The sequence below is a fragment of the Pavona decussata genome, unplaced genomic scaffold, assembly GCF_977016875.1.
Source record: "Pavona decussata unplaced genomic scaffold, jaPavDecu1.1 SCAFFOLD_191, whole genome shotgun sequence".
Classification (NCBI taxonomy): Eukaryota; Metazoa; Cnidaria; class Anthozoa; order Scleractinia; family Agariciidae; genus Pavona; species Pavona decussata.
The window spans coordinates 471,719-496,997 of NW_028145600.1; the positions used below are offsets into that span (position 1 = coordinate 471,719).

The 25,279-nt window shown below is 39.2% G+C and overlaps 2 protein-coding genes across 2 annotated transcripts; both read right to left on the reverse strand.

Moving 5' to 3' along the window:
- Positions 1-11,766: 11,766 nt before the first annotated feature.
- On the reverse strand, positions 11,767-15,591 carry LOC146462137 (collagen triple helix repeat-containing protein 1-like). The gene is made up of 3 exons (XM_085086010.1): positions 15,424-15,591; positions 12,834-13,079; positions 11,767-12,392 (listed from the first exon to the last, which is right to left on the reverse strand). The coding sequence occupies exons 1-3, from the start codon at positions 15,499-15,501 to the stop codon at positions 12,045-12,047; spliced, it is 672 nt and encodes a 223-aa protein (XP_084942136.1). The 5' UTR covers positions 15,502-15,591; the 3' UTR covers positions 11,767-12,044.
- Positions 15,592-20,472: 4,881 nt separating this feature from the next.
- On the reverse strand, positions 20,473-25,199 carry LOC146462138 (evolutionarily conserved signaling intermediate in Toll pathway, mitochondrial-like). The gene is made up of 4 exons (XM_085085984.1): positions 24,268-25,199; positions 22,230-22,422; positions 21,238-21,475; positions 20,473-20,873 (listed from the first exon to the last, which is right to left on the reverse strand). The coding sequence occupies exons 1-3, from the start codon at positions 25,078-25,080 to the stop codon at positions 21,336-21,338; spliced, it is 1,146 nt and encodes a 381-aa protein (XP_084942110.1). The 5' UTR covers positions 25,081-25,199; the 3' UTR covers positions 20,473-20,873; positions 21,238-21,335.
- Positions 25,200-25,279: the final 80 nt, after the last annotated feature.

Genomic DNA, 25,279 nt, shown 5'->3' on the forward strand with positions numbered 1-25,279 from the left:
AATAAAGACCATTCTGACGACATTTGGACTTGCACCTTTAGGCGCAACGAGCAAGATTCAACCACTCGATGTTGCATTCAATGCAGAATTGAACAAGAATGATGACAGACTCACTACGGAACACTTGTTCGTAAATCCAGAGCTATTAATGAGTGGAAAAGTAAGCGCTGGCGATCGGCGTGTAATTTTTCACGAAATGGGTGGGTACGGCATGGCAAGAGATCTTGCGTCGGCTGAAAGACACCCTTATCCGTTCATTTGTGAAATGTGGCCATAGTAGCAGGGACAGTGAAATAAACATCGATGGTCTACCGGACTACCACATGAATGAATCAGCCGATGTAGAGGAAATCGAATACTTCTCTGATTCAGGGGAGGAGAGCTAAACTCAGTGCTTTTAGTCCATGACACTGACCAATCCGTTTAATACTACAGTATATAGGGTTTTCAATTTTAATTTGAAGAAACTTTCCTGTTGTTATTTCGAAATTTTACCAGTTTAGTTTTCACATTACGCCGTCAGTGAACTGATGTCAAGGACGAATGATGGCTTAAGGCTTTCCCTTTGTATAGTACCTTATCGTGATCAATTTGTCAATGCACGGAGATATTAGTATTGTACATTGAAAATTTCACTATGGATTGAAAAACAATAAAGGCACTCCGTACGTGTATAACGTTATTAAAAAAAAACTTGGTCTCGCTACTTTTTCTGGGATTTGCTACTTTCGGGGGCTCGCTATTTTCGGGATTTATTAGAAGCCACAAAGTTTTGAGGTTACTTTCGGGGGGTCGTTACTATCGGAACTTTACGGTATTTTTTTTCCTTTAGGTCAAAACTGTACAAATTGCAAATTATTGGCCAAAGTACCTTCGCTCAGACAATAAATTGCTCTTAGAACGTTGAAAAGAAAATATCTTGAAGGAAGAACGAACCATGATCAACTTTAAGTGATTTTTTTAAACGCACAAAAAGACTTTGAAACCGTGGACAATTTTTTAACTTGCAATCCATTTCCATCATGGAATAACCGCTCAAGAAAACTGCTGAAAAGTATTTTAACGATTCCATTGATATATAAATGTATTTGTCACGCTGACATGTATTTCGAATATTTCAATTGATCATGACAGCACATTTTATTTAGGTGACAGTTCGCCTTCAAATATGTCTGCACATAATAGTTCTCACTCCGAAGGAAAATAGCAAATCGGTCGGAAAGAACGTGTTGCGTCAAAACGAGGGGAAGTAAGATACTAAATTTAACGGTTCCGTCAACATCTGTAAATTTATTCACTGTTCCTCTTTCTTCTTAGAGAAACAAAATCTGATCCTGACAGCGCTTAATCGAACGTTAAAGCATTCTAAAATTGCTTAGAATTTTTGATCTCCTCATCACTTACAACTGAATAAAACCGGCAGCTTACACCATATTTCAAGGGAATCAGAATTTCCGATTCCCCATTACTTAAAACTGAACAAAACCGGTTACTTACACCAGATTCTAAGGGTCTCAGAATTTCTGATCCCCAATCACTTAAAACTAAACAGAATCGGCTACTTACAATTACACCAGATTCTGATCCCCCATCACTTTAAACTGAATGAAATCGGCTATTTACACCCGATTCTAAAGGGCTTAGAATTTCTTATACCCCCATCTCTTAAGACTGAGCAAAATCGGCTAGTAACATGTGATTCTAAAGGGCTCAGAATTTCTGATCCCCCATCACTTAAAACTGAAGAAAATCAGAGCAAATTGTAAAGGGCTCAGAAGCTCTGAACCCCACAACACCTACAACTGAACAAAATAAGAAATTCGGACCCTTGTTTGATAAGTCCACAGAATTCGTTATCAAACGCTTCTAAATGAAGGAGTCCGACATTCGGACCTTTGCTTTGATAAATCCGAAAAATTTAGTTATCAAGCACTTCTAAATCCAAGGATCCGAAATTCGGACACTTGATTTGATGAATCCGTAAAAAAATATATTTTACAAAAGGATGTCACTTTTGTATCCAGGCTTTAGTTAAATACTCTTCCTTTTTTTAATATTTATTGCTTTTTTTACATTTTTTTTAACAAAACAATACATACAACAATACTACAGTGGAGTGACAGTAAAGTGACAAAGATAACAAAGCTGCGATACACGTTCTTGGTAACTAATCTACAGACGTGCTAGCAAGGGCGTCCATAAATATAAAAACATATCTTTCTGCCCTTTTGAGAATGCGATTAATCTTTGAATTAACAGTTTTTCTTTTACCAGCTCGAGAAAGAGGAAGAGATTGGGTAATTTATGCTCGTATTTTTGCTGAAAAACATGTCTTTTGCTAAGTAGAATACAGTAATTAAAGATATAGGAGCTAGAACTTCCAGGATCATAGCCGTACATTATTCCGTGTTATTCTAAATGGCAATTTATAAATTGCACTGATCATCGTCTCATCTACACCTAACCTTTGTAACTGTCTTTGTAACCTAGAGCTAGCTAATGGTTCTTTAAATTTCTTGTGAATAAGCTTATTCCTAGCTCTTTTGCAAGTAATACAATTGGAAAATTCACCACCTGACACGTGAATTCCACGTTAAATTTCACGCGAAAAACCGGTGCGTTATCGGTTTTTCAAGTGAAATTTAACGTGGAATTCACGTGTCAGATGGTGAATTTTCCTTGAATCGCATAGCTTTTTAAAAATGAAGCCGTTTACCGTTCTTTGAGCGAGTGTTGCAATATTGCCAATGGGCGTTAAAAAAAGCCATTTGAAATGAACTGTCACGACTGTCAAGAGCCAGCGAATAGGAAGCAAGCCAAATACACAAAACTTTCTTTGAACCTAGTGTTTCACAAATCACCGTTTTCTGAACTTTTACAGAGGCTGCAAATTACATGTATATTTTTACGTTGAAAATAATGTAACTGAATGTGCTGAGAGCTTTTATCATTGAGTACGTATTTCACCTTCACGAATCATAAACTCGAGGAAAACTCTTCAACAACGGTTGAAAGGTGGGCAACGTGCATCCAAACTGAGAACTCAACAAATCTGCTGGTAAGTTGCTTGCCTCCAAATAGGAATTACTGTACATACTCGAATCCTACGTTAAAATAGAATGGTCATTGCTAACATGAGTTTTTGGAAAGGAAAACAAGCAAAAAGTCAAAAAACTAAGTAAATACTGTGTTCGTTTCAATGCAGAGAACTGCTCTTGCCGCCGTCGGGATTGACATTAGACTGAAAATTGATGGAAATATTTACTGGGGAGTTGTTGAACGCTACCCCGGTAAACAGTGCGCTCAAAGCTTTCATTGGATATTCCGAATAAAAAGCTCGCATGCCAAGGTGCGTGACATTGTTCCACCAAACAAGATGGAGAAGCGAGCGAGGATTTTGAAGGCCAAGTGCTCCGGTGGGCCATAATTATTTTCTCGATTTCATCTTCTTCTAGGGGCTGAGCAGTGTTCGGTTTATTTCCAAGACTTTTCCTCTTCAAATCCTTCTTCTTAACGGATAACATGTTGGCAACTTCATCAAATTCTTCATTTTTCCCAATGTCGAAGTTGTCGGGCGCTGGTGGACATGGCCTGTGGAGGAAATACCGGCGAATACCATTGCGGTAAGTTTGAAGTGAACAAGGCTCATATTCTTTGCCTTCGTCATCCTTTTTTGTTTTTCGTATTTCAACAAAAAAATGCTTCAGTAATTGGGGCGCCTCTGCTTTAGAAATGCTGTTTAAATTCAGTTCAGTTTTGTACTTTGCTAAGTGCCACGACTGTAGACGGCGAACGGCGGTACTCGTACTTTTTTGTGTGTTTTCGGAAGCCATATTTTCTTTGAAGGTCTCTAGTTTATCTTCTTTGTACGCTACAATTGAAACCGGCTCTTCCTGGGTAGCTGAAGTACTTTTGCTTGTTTCTCTTCCTTCCGCCATTTTTTCTTTCGCGATAGACTGCTTCCGATTTCTCGTGCTCGCAAGCGTAAGCGGCTTCTTAGAAAATCTCTCGAGGAACTCATAATTTAAATTAAAACAAGGAAAATCTTCTGTTCCCTCACTTCGGTCAGGTTTTTGCTTTGTAAATGGAGAAAAAGGTTTTGAAAACAAAATTGTTTCCAATTTTGCCTGCGCTGCTATGAGAGGCTACGCGTTGCTACGGTGCAATATCGGTCAACCTCGCTTTCAAGTCGCAATTCCACTCTGAATTCCTCGCCTCGATAGCCAATCTGTATAGCGAACCAGCCACGAACTGCTACTCAAAATAGTTCGCGGGAAAAAAATACAGGGAAATGTATGGAAAGTTCAAAACATGCCTGAACGCTTTCTGGCACAGCTACATCCCTCCAATTTTTTTCGTAAAATCCTTTCCCTAGTGCCAAAAGTTTCCCATTCATGAATTTTTCAGAAGCGATGTTTTATGAAAATTATTTGACATCAGATTTCCATCCAAACATTGTTATTTCAAGCTTTTTTGCCTACTCGTAAAAATGGCGTTGAAAACCGTGATAAGGCCTATTTGTCTTCTAAATCGAATCTCATTCATCGTCGTCTTACAGACGAAGTCAATTCCAATTAAATTCGTCCGAATTATATTCGACGTATAAAGCTTGTACAGGACCTTTTATGAAGGTTAATTCTGAGACTCTTCTGAGCAAAGGAGATTGCTTCATTTGTACTGAAAATGTCAACTTTCAACTGGTTTTTCCAGTGCGAGCATCCGTTTAGTGATAAAACCGATGGTCGTAATTGAGCCCGCTGTACCATGACAAATCAAGATGGCTGCGAGATAAACTCGTCGTGCTCGAAGCCAAACACCAGTTATTCTCGACGCGAGATTCTTCTTACAGTCAATTTTACGCGTGACCGGTATTTTGAAATTTGAACGGCGTTTTGAAATTTACCTGTCAGTTCAATCTCGTTCCCAGAGCCCGCGTTACCCTTATCCAGCGACACGGGCAACGAAAAGCGTTCCGCCATGACAGCAATCTCGTACCCAGAGTCCTCTGGCTTTTTGGTCAGCAGGTGGACGCCAGGAGAGACTCTGGGATAATGAAATTTCTAGCCTGTGTACAAGCCCCCCCCACTCCCCTCAGGAAAAATCGGTTGTTTTCACCAAATTATTCAGTAAAATCCATCCACTGCCAAAATGATTATGTTAGTAAATTTTCCAATTACAAGTGGAGTGTTTGATAAGGATATAATTATGATGAAAGTGGTCACTTTCTGCAGAAGGCTGTGCAAGCATTATCTGCAGGTCATATGCCACACAAACTTGGGGTACTTGGCTCCCATGTTTATGTACAACAGGTACACTTGCAGTAGAATGAAATCGAGCAGGGGCCTTCTTCTGTATCTCCTCAATAATAGCGTCCCAATTGAACCCTTGAAGGGAAGACTTGGTGTTCTTCCTTATAACATATAGCACAGAAAGTCACACTACCGCTCATCTATTTTTTTTCCCCAACAACTGGTACTTTAGGCATGATTTCACACTTTGCAACAGCATAATTGCTTTGGCCTCTCAAAAGGAATATTTGTCTGCAAGGGAACCCACAGTTTCCTTGTCTCATACTTCTTCATGGAGTATTTGCATGTTTTGTCAGATAAAAAAGCTAGATTATTTTTACTTGCATATTAATGTACAGCACATTATCAGAGTACAGTTAAACTATCATTACCTTCAAATTTTTGCCATCTTTATTTTAAAATGAGTGTACATTATTTGTTTAGTTATATAAAAACTCCAAGCAATATATTATGTAATAACTTTTGTATATTTTTAAGATTGAGGAGGCTTCATATGCATAAGCCTTATGGTTTCTTTTATTGAACCTCCTCTTCACTACTTGAGTTTTTTTTCTTTCTTTTATTTGTTTGGCTGTGTACGTGTGGGAAATAAATAAATGTAAAGATTTTAAGGTACTTCTGCATTTCGAAGTCCAGCTTCAGGCTTCAGTATTATCTACCCCTGTTTTTTGACTGGTCAAGTTGAATGGCTCTCCACTGTCACAGTGTGTTGACTTTCTTGCAGAGAAGATGGTTGTAAATAACAGACAACAAGTCTTTATTCTCAACTGCTCCTATACTGTAAAAGTAAAATTCAAATCTGTATGTCGTCATTACATTTGAGATTAAACTTTCATCTGAAGGTAACCTAAAACCACGGCGTTTTACACTTTTTAGGACAAATAACTTATTGTTCTTATTTTGCATGAAATATGCATGGAGCAGTGAGAACAAAACTCTGACAAAATTTCTCAAAACAAAATCTCTCAAAATTTAAGAAAAAAGTTCAACACGCCATTACCTCCGCCTCAAAGGGGGAATGTTTTCTGAATTTCTTTCCGTTGGCAGGCTGGCCATGGGCCGTGACTGAAAAAAGTGAAACTTTTGCTCTCTTGTGCAGCGTTTGATCATCGTGGAGATGTCTTTAGCGTTTCCCTTGTGGCAAAACCGAAAGGGAATTAATTGAAACGGCAACCTGAGATGGACTCCGCTCCACAACAGATCAGTCATCTCCAAATTTTTATCCACAACAAGGTTTACAGATGTTAAAGAACTTCTCTATTTTTCCATGATAACCTTCACTAGTAAATAACATGTTCGAAATATTAGTACGTTGACGACACCAATGTCCTCTCTATTACGTTTTTACTTGCGAACGGCTTCACCAATTCCTTCTCTTACCGCTTTTTCTCCCAAACTGACTGATATAATGATATTTTCCGAAAATAATTTTTTGCAACAGCGACAGTAATCAGTTTAAACTGCTTGCATTTTGCCGTGTTTTACTGTCGTATGACAGTAGTGGCAAACTTCCTACGATAAAACGGCTGATGTTTCGTCGGCTAGAAATTGTTTCACTGACTGATAATTCAAAGCCCGTCTTTGAATTGGAGTGTTTCTAATTTTTGGTGTAAAAAAAAAAAATTTAAAAAAATAACAGTGACACACACATAAAAATTACAAAACTCCGAGTTTGACATTTCAAATCTCCCTCCAAAACAAGGAAGTTGGTTGGGGGGTTTCCGGTTTGGTTAACTTCCGCAAATAACCAACGGACCTCCTGTCAGTCTTCCATTGTTATGCAGACGACCAATCAAAAAAATTATATTTTTCCATTATCCCAGAGTCTCTCCTGGCTTCCACCCGCAGACCAAAAAGCCAGAGGACTCTGGGTACGAGATTGCCGTGACAGGATTTTGGTATTCGTTTTTACTGCGCATGTCTTTGCCCTTGTGCGCATGTGTGACAAACATGGAGGCTTTATTCCACGAAGCGATTGAGTTTTCTGTAAAGAAACTCGGCATGAAAGATCTAAAAAAAGAGCAATACGACGCGTTAAGGGCAATATGTGTAGAAAAGAAAGATGTACTGGCGGTATTGCCCACAGGCTTTGGAAAGTCCCTAATTTATCAAGTTTTACCCACAATGTTTGATTATATGAGAAACGGTTGTGAACCGGTTGACGCGAAGCAAAATTCAATAGTTATCATTGTTTCACCATTGAACGCTTTAATGAGAAATCAAATGCAAAAGTTGGAGAGAGTGCTGAATGTGTGCGTTTTACAAAGTGTTGATGAAAGTGAAGAAAAGGCCAGTGTTATGAAAGATTTCAAGGAATTCAGTTTAGTGTTTGGGCATCCCGAGGTATTTGTTGACAATAAGAATGTGGCGAAGCTGCTTAAAAGCAAGGATGTGCAGAGGAGAGTTAAAGCCATTGTTGTAGACGAGGCTCATTTGGTCCTTGAATGGTATTTATACACAAATTTTTGAGTTACATTAAAAATAATTTGCTTTTACCTTGCTGTTTATTCCTTTTTAAACTTTACATAACAGTGCTCTAGCCGGGTTAAGCCTTCTTTCTTACTGTTCACCACAGATGCTTTCTGGTATTAGATTTCTTGCATATATACAGTAACCATGTGATCTTAAAAATAGCACATTATTTCATGGCTCTGTGCTAAATGGAAAATACATAACCATCTTCATTTTCCAATAATAAAAACAACAATTACCTAATGACCTAATTCTCTTATTAGCTTTCCCAGTTTGGCTCTAAACAAAAAATCATGATGGGGAATGAACTGTTTTGTAGAATGACCTGAATCCAAATTCCCATACTATTTATTAACAGACATTAAGGATAGAACCTTAATCGTTACTTTTGTTTTTCTTTGAAAGGTCCAAATTCCGTCCGGCATATGGGAAAATTAGCATGTTGACAAATTTGTTTCCATCAGTTCCACTGCTGGCACTTACAGGCACAGCAACTGTGGCCACTAAGAGTGGTATCATAAATGTCTTGGGACTTTCAAACCCAGTTACAGTTGAATGTAATTATAATCCAAACAGAAGGAACATTTTTTATGCCTCACATGTGTGTCCTCATAGGGGAGACAGCAAATTGGATACAGTTCTGGAGCCAGTTGTTGAAGAATTGAAATTGAAGAAGCAGCGAATGCCCCTCACCCTCATTTATGGGAATGTAGACACAATTTCTGATTGTTTTCTCTAATTTACCCAACAAATGGGGAGAGAGCAATACAACCCGTCATCAGCAGAACCTGTAGCAAAGAATAGACTTTTTACCCAATATCATGCACAGTATCCAGAGCATGCGCGAAAGAGAATAGTGGACGAACTAGTAAGTGGCAAATCAACCCACCGTGTGTTGTTTGTAACTGTGGCTTTCGGAATTGTCATTGACTGTAATAACATTCGCAGAATTATCCATATTAGTGCCATATACCATGGAAGAGTACTGCTAAGAGGTAGGGAGGGCTGGAAGAGATGGTTTACCGGCAAGGGCCGATATTTATTACAATTCGTATGATATTTCAAAGGCCAGGAAGAACATGTCAGAAGTCATGAGGACATACGTCCAGTCTAAGGAATGCAAACGAAAACTTATTTCAAACTATTTTGACCATGAAGTTCCCAAAGATCAACCTCAGGATCACACATGTTGTGACTTTCACAGCACACGTTTTTAGTGTGAAGACTGTGCTGGTAAATGTAGCTGACCAGGTTCAGGCTCTTAATGTTCAGAAACAGATGACCCCAACTGAACAGAATGAAGGTAATCGTCTGTTATTTTGTTCTGAGGCTAACCGAAAAATCAAATTGGACATGGAGAAATACAGATTTCAACTCCAAAAAGAAATCGGCAGAAGCACTGTGGGAAGTGTGGCTCTATCCAGTGGATTTCCAATTGAAATGATTGCATTGGTACTTCAACACTTACCAGAGCTTACTTCTGTGGAAAAGGTAGAAAACATCCTACCTGTGTATAGTAAAGAGATGGCCGCCACAATTTTCAGTATTATTCAGAAACACCTTGCCACAGAAACAAGCACACCAGAATCTCCATAACAAGAACTATCAGTAGCAACCTCCCAGAACAAAAGAAACAAATAACTGTTGATAATAATGTTAAGCCTGACCAGTGAATAAATGAGTGAGGTCATAGGTTTTACTCCTGTTGAGAGTCTTATAAATTTTCTTTTTCCAAATATACCTGTGTCACTAACCGAAAACTACCACCTTGTTTTGTGACGTGATGAAGGTGAATGAGTTCAGTAAAATGATGAATATCCTATTGTTTTGTCTATGTTATAACCAAAACAAGCAATGACATATTATCAACAGTAAATTTTCTGAAAGTAGTCATCAATCACTTTCTTCAGCAAGAGGAATGGCCTCCTCTTCCTCTTTATCACTTTGATCTCCTTCATCACAGTCAGAATCATCACAGCTGTATGGATTAGCTGCTAGTCGTTTCTTATTTCGGGTTAACCATGAGTGCAAGGCAAACACATCCAGCTGATCTAATGTGCTCTTAGAAATTAAAGGGAAACTTTGAAGGGCTTCCTGGCTGATGCTCAAATGGTTTCTGACTACTGAGAAGTTCTATCATCTCCTTGACATCATCAGAAGTACATGCGTTAGTATAACTTGTTGATTCTGGGGCAATGTTGCTCTCTTTGTCATACTACTTGGATGCCTCATTTAACAGTTAACTAGAACATGTGGATCTTTGGACTGCTTTGAGGGTTTTATTACCACACATTCATTTCAGTACACCCTTGTCATGCTTCAGTTCATGCTCCATTCTTAAGTCATTGGCATAGTTGTTGCCATCCCCACCTTTGGGATTTACAAACTGGCCGTGAAGAATACGATGTGCCATGCATTTGCTGTACAAAGCCTTGACAAATGTTATAAAACGCATAGCTTCAAAGGCCGCATATTTCATGCCCAGGGCCCGTGACCTAAAATATAGCACTGATGAGAAGTTTCCAGTTCCTTAAACTTCTCTCTCCATCCCCCTCTGCCTCTGTATCATTTAACTGCATTAACATGTCGATGGAGTATTCGTGTTTTGACTTAAGTCCTTTTTGAGTAGACAAAAAAGTGAGTTGACTTGAAGATTTTGTCAATTTCATTGATGCTGAGTTCGATTTCACGTTTCATTCTCGGATGTCTTGTTGTTATGTTCAAGAGATGTAGTGACTGGACTGGGGAATCGGCTGCATAAACAAAACATCGCCCACAAAGAGCTGAAGCCGGGGAACAAGAAGCTACTACGGCCACGGCAACAAGCACGTGCGTTGTAAATTATGGTACATTTCTCCACCGTGCTCGGCCAAACAACAACGTGTAATGACCAAATTCAAGGTTTCGTGGAGAACGTGAGTACTCGCGATGGTACATTTTTCATTCTCTGTCTCAATTTGAACGGCCGTTTCCACCTGTTCTCTTACTGGATAGTTCGGCCACATTGTTCAATGCAAGTTGGACGAATTGGAATAATCGCGAAGTATTCTTCTTGAATATTTATCGTTGGGTGCCCTCGAACAATGTTCTTTAATTCACAAATTACTGAGGCAAGAAGAATTTCTCTTTAACATCTATTTCCAGGCAATCATAAAAGGAGATGTACCGCGGTAAATATTACACTTGGAAAAGACGAAAGAGAATGATGCCTATGGACGAGCGAGAGTTTACTTCCTCCAGTGCTCACGATTTCGTTTTCTACACGCCGCTAAAATTTCTTCACTCTCCACAATCTGATTGACCGAGAGAGGTCGTATTTCCGACAACGAAAAGAAAACAAAAATTAACGAAGACGACTCCAACACAGGTAATAAAAAAATGGAAAAACAGACGAGCTGAAAAAGTCCCATCCCACCTGTCATTGTTCCAGAATGGTCAATAGTGGACCCACATGGACGACTTAATCAGATATACTTCTTGGAAACAAAACACTTATAGAACTGAAACGATAGCCTGCAGAAAATATTTAAAATAAAATGTCAAATGCAACTAATTTCTTATTCAGTAAACGCCGCCATTGACTTGACACGGAAAAATATAGGATCTGCCATTCCCATCACTTCGTAGAGATGAGAACGGCTGCAAGTGTTTACACACCAATGACTGCTCTGGATTCTGCATTTCGTTGCTTATCTGCTGAAAGTTTCCACGGCACCAGTTAGTTACTAGTAGTTAAACCGTTTTTTTTTATTCCCCTGTCCGAGCTGGCTCTTACAAAAATATCATCCCTTCTCTTCACACACTCTACCCCACCCCGTCCACTCCACCACACACACCCCACCCGAACAACAACACTGTTGAGTCCCTGTTTAAACCCTCCTGCACGCATCCCTTTACTGTGGGTCCGAACTCTTCAGTTTTAACCTGGTTCTGTGTTATATTTCTTGCAAAACAGTGGAATAACTACAGAATAAAGGCCACGATAAATGTTTAGTCAATGTTTATTAAAGATTCAAAAGGCAAGTCTCCACACTCATTTTTAGCACAACTGTGGAAAATTAGCTTGCCTACAAAGATTCGGATACCCTTAACCTTTTCCCCTTTACATCATTGCTAAGTAACAATTTTTCGTTAGCTACAGATGAAACAAAGCATCCCGCGTTTAGTGCTGCAAATCGACCTATCATCTCAGATTAGTGTTTTTATCAGCCTATTAAACAAGTGCGTCCTGCTCTTATCGTTTATTAAGACAATGCTGGTATGCTACTGGGACCGAGGCACTTCTTCGATCATCAAACGAGACACTGAATTCCACCCTGTATGACCGTTAGCATTTCCACGTCCAGGACAGTTTCCAATGTTGATTCCAATACGGATTTTCCCCTTGTGGATATTGTCACAGTATCCCTCTATTGACCCGGGTCTGTGTTCCTCGTAACCAACGCCTTTCCTCACCCACAGCACTACATCAATAGGGAGTGGACCGCTGCATTCGGCGCCATTGAAAGTGATGAACCATCGCTTACAGCAGCCGTTACAGTAGAGATAAAAATTGCCTTGGTAGACAACACGGAGAGCAGTATCATCTTTGGTTTTTGTGAATTGACAGTCCTGCAGAAACATTTACAACAATCGTCACGGGATCACTCTAATCAGTTTTTATTTCTTAGCTGCACAAATTTTTTTCCCATACTCGACTGAAGAGGTAGGGAACGTCTGGCAAACATAAGACTGTACCTGCATGTGATGGCGTTCTTTTAACCTTCGGATATTGCTAAGAATAAGCTAAAACAAGACAGGATCCTCTCTTGTTTTACGGCCCTTTTGTTACCGAATTGACAGTTTATGAAACAGATATATATATTCCATATTTTTGTCTTGGGGCGAATGGTGCGAGACTAAACTACGCATCATCTTCAGTTTGGACAGTAGTTCTCAAAGTCAGCTGATTCACAGTGGACAGGAGCTTATGACATAAGCTCCTGCAGTGGAGTAACATAATTTACTCGGTGGACTTTAAAGATGTACCTACAATCGGCAAATCTACCGTACCTTTATCAGCCCAATATCACGATTATCCTCGCTCCTCCACACGCACTGCTTCCAGTTTCTGTGGTCAGTGTCTTTACCACTCGGTCCTGCTTCTCCCTTAACACCACGCGGTCCCGGGGAACCTGCCATGCCCTTTTCTCCTTTAGCACCATCTCGTCCGTCGCGGCCTGGTAACCCATTATGTCCATTCACACCATTTCGTCCAGCAAGGCCGGGTGATCCCTGAAGGCACGTGGTGGGGCCAGGCTGTGGCAGAAAAGGTGTTTGGTAAATAAGTATGCATAATACAACACGACTGATAAAAATTAAACGAACCAAGGAAAAGATATGCTACAAGTAGGTGGCGACATTGTATGAATAAAGTAAACGAAGATCGGAAAATTGTGCGGGTTTTTTCCTTTGTATCATATAAGTAGAAGCGGTACAGAAATGATTTTGAAGCTTACGTCTGTTTCCATGTACAACTATAAAAATGAACATTAGGGTATTTTCAGCAGTTTTTTCGTGTGTGAAATACCTTTTAGTACTGGGGAGCGGCCATAATTTATTTAGTTCTGTGTGTGTTTGGCGAGGACGGGGGAATAGGCTGCTCTTACGCTTCTTCTTTTTTTTTTTATTTTTCTTGGCCCGTTTTGGCAGCACCCCCCCCCCCCCCCACTCCCTCTTTACTCCTTCCCACTCTCCGCCTCATGTGATAACATGGAAATAAATTTTAAACTGGTTATCAGGCCCCCTCTTCTTCTTCCCACATTTAGCTGATTTCCTCTGAATCTTTCTTGATTTCAGCAGTAAAGAACAGGTTTCTTTAACGGATCCTGTGTACGTATTTATCTTATTTAAAAATGGCTAATACTGAATAATTATACTCCTTTGCCTTGGTCTAGCGAGGAATCATCTTTTTAAATTCAGGTACAAAAGCGTTTTTGAATTCCCTTCTTCAAAGTGAAATTAAACTACGACCCGTTGATGATTTTATGTTTAATAATGTTTCAGTATTTAACCAAGGAAAGCCACATACAGCAAAGGGGATTGTAGATTTTTCGTGGTTTCGGAGGAGCTTGTAAGAAAAAAACTTATCGTGGTGGATCATTTATCAGTTCATCTTTCTAGATTTACCAGATTTGCGACGTAAAGCTACCACTGAATTAGACGGAAGCACGAAGCACTGTGCTGCCTGCGTTTTAAACTTGATAATTACATTAACCATGAAAGAAAAGTTAGAGAATAAAAAGGGGACGATTTTCGAAAGCTCTCCACCCTCCTCACCAAAAAAACCTTTCAAAAAATGTTATTCCTCTTTCCTCTCAAAATCGACAATGCTCTCTGTAGATAAATAACGAACGCTCCTCAAGCGACAAGACATAATTATCAACTTTGCCGAAATATGCTGTTATCAGACTTATCAGTCTGAATGAGTCAATTATTCAGTGAACTTATTTAGTGAGGTCACATAGTGGCCTTTTTTATTTGGGAGTAAGGAATCATCGAGTTTGGATTCGAGTTCGAGTTCGAGTTAGAGTTCGAGTTCAATCAGTAAAAATCATTCGTAAAAATCGCTTACGCCTCTTTCTGCCCTTCGGGCGACGATCGTTTTCTCACAGGGGACCACCCGCGCTTGCATTATTTCAACAGACGTGTAATAATCAGACGCTTTGTTCAATCACGTTCTTAGTTGTATTAACAAACTCAATTTGACTGGCGAGCCGCTGAGCCGCTTGAATAAAACTTGTCAGTCTGTTTGACCGGCGAACCGCCGAGCTTCTCTACGGTATAGCCCCCACGAAATGAATGTGTCACTCGCACGTGTTAAGTTTCGAACTGGTGGGAGCTATTGAAAGTGTATGGATGAGAGCCACGCAGAAAATTCAAAATTATAAATGACCTACTGTAGTTTAATACTAAGCCACTCGACCGTCTAAGCATATAAAGCTACGGACAGATAAATCCAATGACAAAACGTTATTTGTTTATTCAGTATCTCCCAAAAGACAATTTAGATCGCTGACGAAATGAAGACAACACTTACATTATATCGCCATACAAGAGAGAAAATCAATGGAACTAAAACTCACTGAAATCGCGCTCAATCGTTCCAAAAACACATAGGAGAAAGAACAACAGACAAGGGAGTTCAGGTAGGGATGTTTTTATAGAAACTTCGTTGGTATTTTTAAATTGAACAGATCGAAACTGTTTTCTTTTGTTGTACACCTTTTTTTTTTTCGTATAGGCCATGCTTAGTATCAACATTTTGCGAAAAAAAAAATCGTATACATGCCATCCTTCGTTTGGGGAAGAAGGGGGGGGGGGGGTCCGATTTTATTTGGGAGCCCTTCGAGAGCGCGAAAATAACGAAGTATCTTGCTTTTGGTATTTTTATAGTAGTACAACTCCGATTCCAACTCGAACTTCAACTCGAAGTCTAACTCGAAGTCCAACTCGAACTCGAACTCGAAGTCCAACTCGAACTCGAACTCGACTCCAAACTCGATGATTCAGGATTCCCTTTTTATTTTCATCGATTTAATAGGAATCTGGCTTTACGACTGGCGATTAATAATAAAATAAAAATAGTTTTACTCAAACTAACCTTGGCGACAGTGGACGCACAGTACGCAGATGCCAACAGACAAAGTAGAAACAAAACGGCGGGAATTGTTCCTTTCATATCGGAGTCCGATATTAAGTGCGCCAAATTTGCGAAGGAAAGTGATGCAACACAACTGAGGGTCGAATGTTTTGATTTCAGTGAGGCAGAAAACAACATTGAAACCTAGGTTTTGTTGAATTAATTTCAACGAGAGTTTTCTCGTTTGTTAAGACAAAAGGCAGAAGTCATACCGTTTACTTCCCTAGAACAACTCAAGAATACGTATCCCCCGGATGGGTTTAGATTCCGCAAGAGGACTCTTTGTGTTAGCTTTCGCGCGTTGCTTTACGTTTTCTAAGAATAAGTCCGCAAAAAAACTAAAATAAGAGAGAGAAAAATAAAAAGGTGCCGCTTGCTTGCAATGATACAAAATGCAGGATTAAAATGGTTGTTTGTCTAGGCCGCTACCTTGGCGATAAAGAATTACGCCTTTTGTAAAGCTCCATGGTGTTTAATATTGATTTGCACAAATTTCAGCGGCTTTACGTCAGGACAAACTAGAGGTAGCTTGTGGGCATCATAGAAACTTGAACAAAAACGAAGTTAATTAACCATCTCGTTATTCGTTTTATATTGTGAACATGGAATAAATTTACATGCCTCGCTAAAATTTACTGACAGAAACGTTTGTGGACTAGTAGGTCGAGTAAGGGATTGGAAAGCTTGCGATAAACATGAGCGAGATCAGTGCAGTTTCGTGCGTTTCATTTCGCTTAGCGTTTTAGTTCTCTTCTGAGCTTCAGAAGAGAAAAGCAGCGGTTGTTTTGCGGCCAAGCAACGTTTACATTTCATGTAAAGCGCTTGAATTCTTCCAATTATTGATTAAAGGTGTTCGGAACGAAATCAGTTTCAAAGTTTCCTTTAGGTTTTAGGCCATCCCCTCCCCTCCTTTTTCGCTCAGTTTAGCGTCGTCCGACTGGCCCAAATTTTCGCGTTTTCAAACAAAAAAGAATTATGTTACGTAAAAGGTAATGACGTCGTAAAACATTTTTCCACATTTAATCTCAACAATAAGCATTGTTTTTGCAATACGGATTTATTGACGGGATTTCTTAACGTTGAATATCTGTTTCAACCTTAACTGACAGAGAAAACGGCCGATTTTCTGCCACAGTTCACAACTACTTTAATACTTCCTCGACCTCTCCTGCTGCCATGTTGGTTTTGTAACTGCGTCTCGTTGTTTTCCGGGCTCCACAGCAATAGGGAACCAGTTAAGCCACGACAACGGCAACAGCAACGCCACAAAACAAAAGGTTTATGAGCAAAAACTGTGACAATCGCTCTAAACGCGTATCTTAAATTTTGGTACATTTCTTAGCTTTGCCATCCTCTGCTAAACAACAACGGAAATGAGCAAATTCAAAGTCTTGTGGAGTACGCGAACAGTAACGGTGGATTTTCCGCTCCGCTTTGGTTCCTTGTAGTTCGCCGTTCCGGAAGGTGAACGAATTGCAGTATAATGGCGAAGTAGTACAAATGGAATAAAGTTATATTTTCAAGTGAGGCGTTGTCGTCGTCGTCGTTGCTTAAGTTCCCTAATGATGTTTGGGTGCCAGCCTCTTATATTAGCGGTTCCAAACTCCTAGTTTTTTTTAAGGACTTTTTTAAAATCCGAGCTACCTACCCAAAATTTGGAAACGGGGAAAAAAAGAAAAAACAAAAACTGGGGTGGCCTTAGTGAAAGCTATTTGTAATACCACTAAGCACAATGACTTATTTTACTGGTAGCTGTCAATCGCTGTTATTTCCTTCTCTTTGAAAATACAGCTGCTTTTTCCGAACCAACAAGCGCTCGTAAATTCGGAGAATACGGCGTAACGTCGAGTTCCGTTCCTCGAAATTTTTATTCTTACGAGTTGTTGTTGATTTACGAGAATGCTAGCTGACCTTTTATCGTAATTTTAACCCTTCGAAAACGAAAAGAACTCATGATCAGTGATTAGTTTTCCAATGTCAAGGTGATATTTTGCTGAACAAAACTTTTCACGAATAAAATTTCCCTTGCAACCTAAAACTGAATTTCTGAGGCAATTTAGGCTACATGCGAACAGATATCAACAGAAATGAACGGCAGAGGTGTTTTACACCAGCGCTTGAGGATAAAAACGAATCTAGCCTGATCAGGATTGAATAAATTGAAGAAAATATTGCTAATCAGGCAATGATATTCTGCAGAATTTACTAATCCTGCCGAGTCGGCTCAAGCTGAATTAAATTTTACATGCTACTTCGCTCCCACAACGTTTAACGAAATGTGGCCGAGACACTGAGAGCGGTTTTCATAATTTTAATTGTGTTTCTTGTAATGGCTTTCTGTTCCACAACCATCGCTGTGCGAATTTTGGAATTACCCTATACTATGCTCTATCACTATCACTATACCATATCACTATACTATCTATCACTATACTATGCTCTATCTACCCTATACTATGCTCTGTCAACTGATTCGCTAGCTTTCAGGAGTTTCCGAGTTTTCATGACATGTATTTTATTCTTCAATATGCATACATCGCCAGTGATAGAACTTTAACAATGCTAATTTTGACGAGAGAGCGTTATTTTCAGCCATTATTATTATTGTTATGATTATTACTGTGTCAGATCGTGACTTACCTTCAATAACTTGAAATATTTTGGTCAACATATTCCAACATCGTCTGGAGGTATCGAGAGAAAAGGCATGGAAAAAATCTACGCCGAAAAATTACATCCCCTTCCGCATGTATCAACACGGTCGCTAGGAAACAAACATTACAAAATTAACGCAAGTTTAAGTACAGTCCACTTTGATTTTAGACTGATCACGATAACAAACGACAGTGGAAAATAACCGGAACAACTGAAATAAACGTTTGTGAATTAATTTTAAGCAAACTTTTTCCTGTTTGTGAATATTAATTAGAGTTTTGACATTTTGATTGACTGCAATCAAGAGAAAATATATTTTCTTCAATTTGGGAGCCGTGCGAGGTTAACACCTCTCTTCAGCCATTTGAGATTAGTTATTTTAGTTTATTTGCCTTTTCTCTTGGCGGTAAGGGTAAAATTGCGGAACGGCATGTGGCATGACCTGCGGCATGGCATAATTATGCGAAATATGATACTTGCGGAATAACTTAAACAAATAAATTAACTGCAGAGCGCGTCCTGTTTTCGCGCCAATTTTATAATTTTATAAAATTGAAAAGTTCAACAACTTGCGTTCGTAGCTCGCCGAAAACATGCAAGGTGCGAAAAAACAGAGTAAAGTCTAAGCAAAAACCGTGGACGATAATCCTGCTGGTATACGTTGGATCAATTGTTGATCTGATCGGCTTAACAAATACAAATGATAAAAGAAGCAGAGACCGATACAACGTAGAAAAAACAGAATCTATTTTTCCCATGATCGAGTTTATTGCAAATTTTTTATTCGTTACAATATGTTTCATAAAAGCTTACCTGGTTTGACAGCGAGCCGGAATAACTTACAATTTTTTCTTAAGCGGCAAAATTTGTTAAACATCGCATGGAGGGATATTTACTCCCTTAAATTCAAAAATTGGCTATAGATATTTTGGGATTTGAGACGTATATTAACATGATGAAGGGGATATTTTTTCCAGAAATGGCGACTCACCATCTGCGAACAATCGTACGCGTCCGAGAATAGGGACTACAGCATTGTGACATGTCGAACTGGATAGTCGGCTTCTCTGCCACGCACGTAACTGAAAATGGCTGTAAGAAGAGTGGAAAACCGAAGAACTCGGAACCTCTCGGAGCAAGGGTAAAAACCCTGAATAACAAACTCAATCCTCATATAACGCTGAGTCCGGGAATCACAACCTGGCAGGCGAGTGCTTTCAACACTGCGCCATCCCTTCGGCCTAAGAATTTTGAGAAGTTCTCATTTTTTACCCTGAAATGTTGCAAGGAGTGCATGAAATTGTCGCGAGGCCGCTCAACTGGCTTTGAACATGGTACACGGTATTGATCGTTTGCATGTATCGTCCTCGCGGCCATGTTGGTGGAAAAGAACAATAAGTTTTTCCTCCTCTGGAAGTTTACTGCCATTTTTACGCAAACTTTGTGAACAAATTTTCTTTTGTTTTGTCAGATGTACTCTGTTGCATTGTCACTTCTAAAAACATTAATACATGTAAAATGTGTTCAGTAAAATGATAAAAGAGGTTATATTCTTAAAACGATACATTAAACCTACTTGAAGTTGTGTTTTGATATCATACTTTGGTTCACGTTCAGTTTACTTGCAGGAATTTTTCTTGGATGGTGAACTGCTTGCAGGAACTTCTTTTTTGGCAATTTTCCTTTGCAGGATTTTATTTTTGGGGGAATTATCGCCCCCCGCCCCCCTCCCCCCCCCCCTCCCGTGATTTCTAATGGTCCGCCCCTTTATTTTGTTGCTGGTTTTGTTTTCTCATGCAGAAAACCTTTGGAGAGGAACAGTTGAGAGTATTATTCAATTCAAAACAATTTCACTTTTCTTATCTACGCGTAAACATGTTCTTCAACCGTGTGAGAGACAATACATGCCGATACACATTACGATTCAAAATTCCCGTGTGCCGGCTGGTGTTCATACATGCTAAGCGGTTACTGAATCGGCTATATTTCAAGTGAAATCGTGCATTTGATTTGCATGCCTACAATACACGATTTTCAAAGAGAAATTCGGTGCCTCGATCGGACTTGTTGGTCATCAGCGTTCTCACTGTAGAAAGCACTGGCCGGCTAATTTTGCAGAGAAAGCTTGTATTTTAGCGAGGTCTACTTCAAATTATTAAGTATTGATTACATGAACTTTCGACTGTCTGAACCGATACACAGGTTACTCTCCATAAAATACTTAGAAAACGTTTTATACAAATATTAAACCCTAAATATGACATGGATGAATGCGCGTTGGGTATTATGAGGTGATAGATAGCAAAATGACAAACGATGTCTGAGTTCGAGATAATCATCCCATATCCAGCAAACGCGAGTGTTAAAAGTGTTTATTAAAAACAACCAAGAAATAGTGCTTGATCTTGCTGATTCCATTTTGCACTTGTTGGAAATCCTATAGCTTCTTAAACTTTACTTTTTGTTTCATTCAACCCACCTCGGTTTGGGGGCAGCTACACCGGAAACAAGCTTAGCGCATCATCAACAACAGGTCCATGCATTTTTTAGCTCAATTATCCATTAATAAAATAAACTGCCACTGAAGATTTTGTAGCAAGTTTTCTGTTACATGAAATTTTTTCCATTATTAGTATTTTGTTGACCTGAGAACTATTAGTGTTTTGAAACGTAGGAACGTTTCTTACATAAGCATGTAAAAGTTGGCTAACCCTTCAACTGGAAACTTAACGTAAATCAAGGTTCTAAATCTGTTTCTCAGTTAAAGGGGAAGTATCACGAAAATTTGATGTCATTTCAAAATCCAAAAATGTTTATCTGACAACAGAAAAAAAAAAAATCATTGTCTAGTTTTGTTATAAATTACAACCCCAGTGCAATAAAACTGTCGATTAGTACCTCTGGCCAGAGACAGAGTAGGTCGAAATGGATTGAGACTTGAAAAATGTTGGGCTAATGTTTTTCAAGTTCTCGCATTTTTGTTTTCAAAATGCGTTAGAACAGAGTACGAGTTGTTCCTGTCAAGAATTGAGTTGATTTCTCTCCTCTAGTTGTTCAAGAATTATTTTGTAGCAAAGTGAAGGTCTTATTTCACCATTTTTAACAAAAGAGGTCAAAAACCCCGTGATACTTCCCCTTTAATGTTAATCCTCAAATACACTCAGCGATTGTCAGCTGAAGTCATGACCAGGTGAAACAGAGTTTATTAATTTGACAAGCTACTGTGGAGTTTGGTTGAGGTTGAAGATGACACTGATGTTTGCAAGCGAAGGATTTTCAGTCTGTAGATGGGTGATCCATGATCGCAGAACATCTTCACTGGCATTAGCATGGCTCATGCAGATTGCTACAATGTTTCCTAAAAAAAAACGTGAAAAGACAATGGTGTAACAGTGAGAAACGAAGAAATGCATTAATTTAGAGGATTTAATTTCTTGTGAACCAGTGATGGACTAGATTAGTAACACCTCTAGTTACTGTGGTTACTGTGTACTACCACAACCTAAGTGAAGTGTTACCGGGTTGGGGCTTTAGTGTAAGCTATGCATACGTCAATTCCAGCAGTGCCCACCCCCCCCCCCCCCCCCACCCTCAGGCATTAGTAAGGCATTTTCCCACATTGTCTGTCCTGGGGGGCGGGTATTCGCCTACCCTGGGGCATTAGACAGCCTTGTGAGTTTCGCATCATAGCACTCTCGCTTCCTTTCAATGAAAAGTTGACCAGTAAATTAGTGATTACCTACATCAGAGGAGGACAAAAATGAGATGGTCGATGGACACACAGAAAAGCCCCTTTGGGGAGTGTTAATAAAATTTGTATTGCATGTTTTTTTTTACCAGCAATGGAAACACAAATTCAAGGAAAGCAATGTTTGCCAAAGGAATTCAAGGCCACATGAAAAACTACAGTGAATCTAAGCTAAAACAACAAAACACGATCAGAAATGCGACATAGGTTGGTTATGCCCCAAGCCCTTCATATATATGAACACAATCTGGTGGAGTAGGTCACCATTCACTGAATTTGATGTTACCATGGTAACCAAAATTTTGACGGAGGGGGGGGGGGGGGAGGGGGGCTGAACACATTACTTGAATTTGCTTTTTCTTACCTTCCCCACTCTCCTCATCCAATTCTGCATCAGTTCTTAAGGTGAAGAAGTATCTCTGTAGTCGCCGCACCCAAATGAAAAAAGGACCCTCAACATACAAAGGCTTGTTCGACTTGTATCTTTCTAACATTTTTTTCTGATCACTTGTCTGAGCACCAACTAAAAACTCCTGTTCCAAGTCATCACCATTGTCCTGAGAATGTCCAAAACAAAATGAATTAGAGTGCCAAAAAAAAAAACCCTGCAGATCAGATGCACTTTTCAACTAAACATTTTAATTGCACATCAGGGGTGCAGCTTACAATGTTCTTGTAGATACATTGAACTATGAATCCTTTACATGGTAGAGTCCTGTCCACGGACAAATCTGAGAAAGCTAAGAATTAACTCTGCAGTGTAATTTAAGGGCCGGAAGGAAAGGCTTAATTTCCTACTGCAAATCGCCCTACATGTAGGCAGTAAAGAAATGTGGTCCACAGAAGCTAAAGAAAAATATCTGACCACAGTGTGATTCGATCTGGCGGGTGGGTTTTCATCACCGATGCTCTAATGCTTGAGCTTTGAGGCCACATGGAAGCAGCCTGAGGGTAATTTAGATGGTAATTCACAGCAATAAAGATATGAAGGGTACATGTACATGAAATGTTGTACCAATGATGTAATACTGGTTATATCACTGAGACGTGAGAGAGTTGAAGCATTGGTGATCAAAACCTGGGGGTCATGCGTTGGAATCCCACCCAATTTTAAGAGTGCTTTCTTACCTCATGGGTACCACGTTTCCTTACTAGGGTAATGGTCAGTTGGAAATTAAGAGGTTTCCTTCGAACACTTAAAGGTATTTTTTTCTAGCACTTAAAGTTATACTGCACAGCAGAGTTAATTTTCTCAGTTGTATAACCAGTGCTATATGACACCTACACATAACAACATTCAATTAATAATAATAATAATAATAATAATAATAATAATAATAATAATTTTATTTCTATAGCATGAAATTCATTAATATATGATCTAATGCGCTTTACAAATTGATAAAATGAAGACTAACTAATAGTACCATTACTTACAAGGAAAATAAAACTTGTATAATTAATCAAGGAAAAATAAATTACATGTTGTTTGTTGTGGTTTTCACCATCTTGTCTATCCATGGACGTACAAATTCTAAAATGTGACCTTTGAAAAGAAAGCTATTGAGCAGTACATTCCTGTGGTGCTGTTTGTTATACTGTACTGGTGGTTCTAACTAATTTGACTCTGTAGATACAATCCTAAGGTATGAACATTCAAAAGAAAGCTACTGAACAACTTACTGTCTTGTGGTTCTGTATATAGGCCTTATCACGGTTTTCAAAGCCATTTTGACGAGTAGGCAAACAGGCTTGAAATAACAGTGTTTGTATGGAAATCCGATGCCAAATTACTTTCATAAAACATCGCTTCTGAAAAATTCATGAATTGGAAACTTTTAGCACTAGGAAAAGGATTTTAGGAAAAAAAATTGGAGGGATGTAGCTCTGCACGAAAGTGTCCAGTCGTGTTTTGAACTTTCCATACATTTGTCTGTAAAGCAAACCAGCCGTGAACTGCTACTAAAAATAGTTCGCAGGAAAAAAATACAGGGAAATGTATGGAAAGTTCAAAACACGACTGGATGCTTTCTAGCACAGCTACATACCTCCAATTTTTTTCTTAAAATCCTTTTCCTAATGCCAAAAGTTTCTAATTCATGAATTTTTCAGAAGCGATGTTTTATGAAAATTATTTGACATCGGATTTCCATACAAACCCTGTTATTTCAAGCCCGTTTGCCTACTCGTCAAAATGGCGTCGAAAACCGTGATAAGGCCTATTTATCCTGTACAAGGTAGTTCTAACTTTTGAGACTGTGGATTCAAGAAATCCTCGAGAGTGGCCATTCAAATTTAAGCTTCTCAGCAGTACTTTCCTGTCGAGTTTTACTTTGCAGTAGCTTGCAAATGAAAGTTATTTTTATTATTTTTTTTTTGTTGCAGATTTTTTTGGCAATTACCTGGTAGATAGTAATTATCTGTTCATCTTTTGTCATCCTTGAAAGGGCAAGCTTGCTCAGGTCTGTATCGCTTTCAGGCAGCTCCTTTGGATAGGGGTTAGGAAACATTTCCTCCAGTTTGTGATACCAATAAATCATCCTGCGACACTTTTGTAGTGGTTGACTGGCATGACCAAAGATATCATATAAAATGTCGTAAGTGTCCAAATTCGGAAGAAGCCAGTAGTCCTCCATTTGTGTCAAGATTTCCAAAGCTAGTTCAGCTTGAGGATGCTTCTTTGCCCAGATGGCATCAAACAGCGTTCTGTTGTCAAACCTCCCCCGAGGGAACACGTCCAAGAGTCTGTTATATGCCTCAACATCCTTTTCCAGACCAAACTCCTCCATGTAAGTCATGGCGGTTTTAAGAAATTCCATATGCCCCCTTCTGGTCCGATCTTTTGCAAGAAAGGTATCGATTACATCAAAAAAGCTTTCTTGGGATTTTTCAAGCGAAGCAGCCCTTTCAAACGTAGCAACATGTTTTGATAAAGCTGCTTTAACGGTTTTCACTTCGCTCGGTTTCACCTTCATGTGAATTATTTTATTTCTTGCCGCGTCTTCCGCTCTTATTTTAGCGAGTGTATCTCCTTCATCTCTTTCCGCCTTATGGTTCTCCTCGGATTTACATCGTAAACGGTAGGTGGAACAGATCTGCCGCCGCAGTGAAGGCAAGAAGTTCCAGCGTTGTGTAACAAGTCTGTATGAAGTTACAACAACGGGATCACTGTAAATTCTTCTCGCCATGGTTGTTAAATTCCATGCACGATGCATCTTCTCTTCTTCTTTTTTGCCTTCAGCACCATGAAATATTAGAAATTAAACGAGCAAACTGGTTAAATAACACAAAAAGTTTGACCACCGTCCACCATTTTGGATTTAATGTGACCAAAAGAAACTTCAACAGGGAGGTGTAGGTAAGATTTATTTATTTCAGACGATTCGTTATATACTTTACTACTCCTCCCTAATT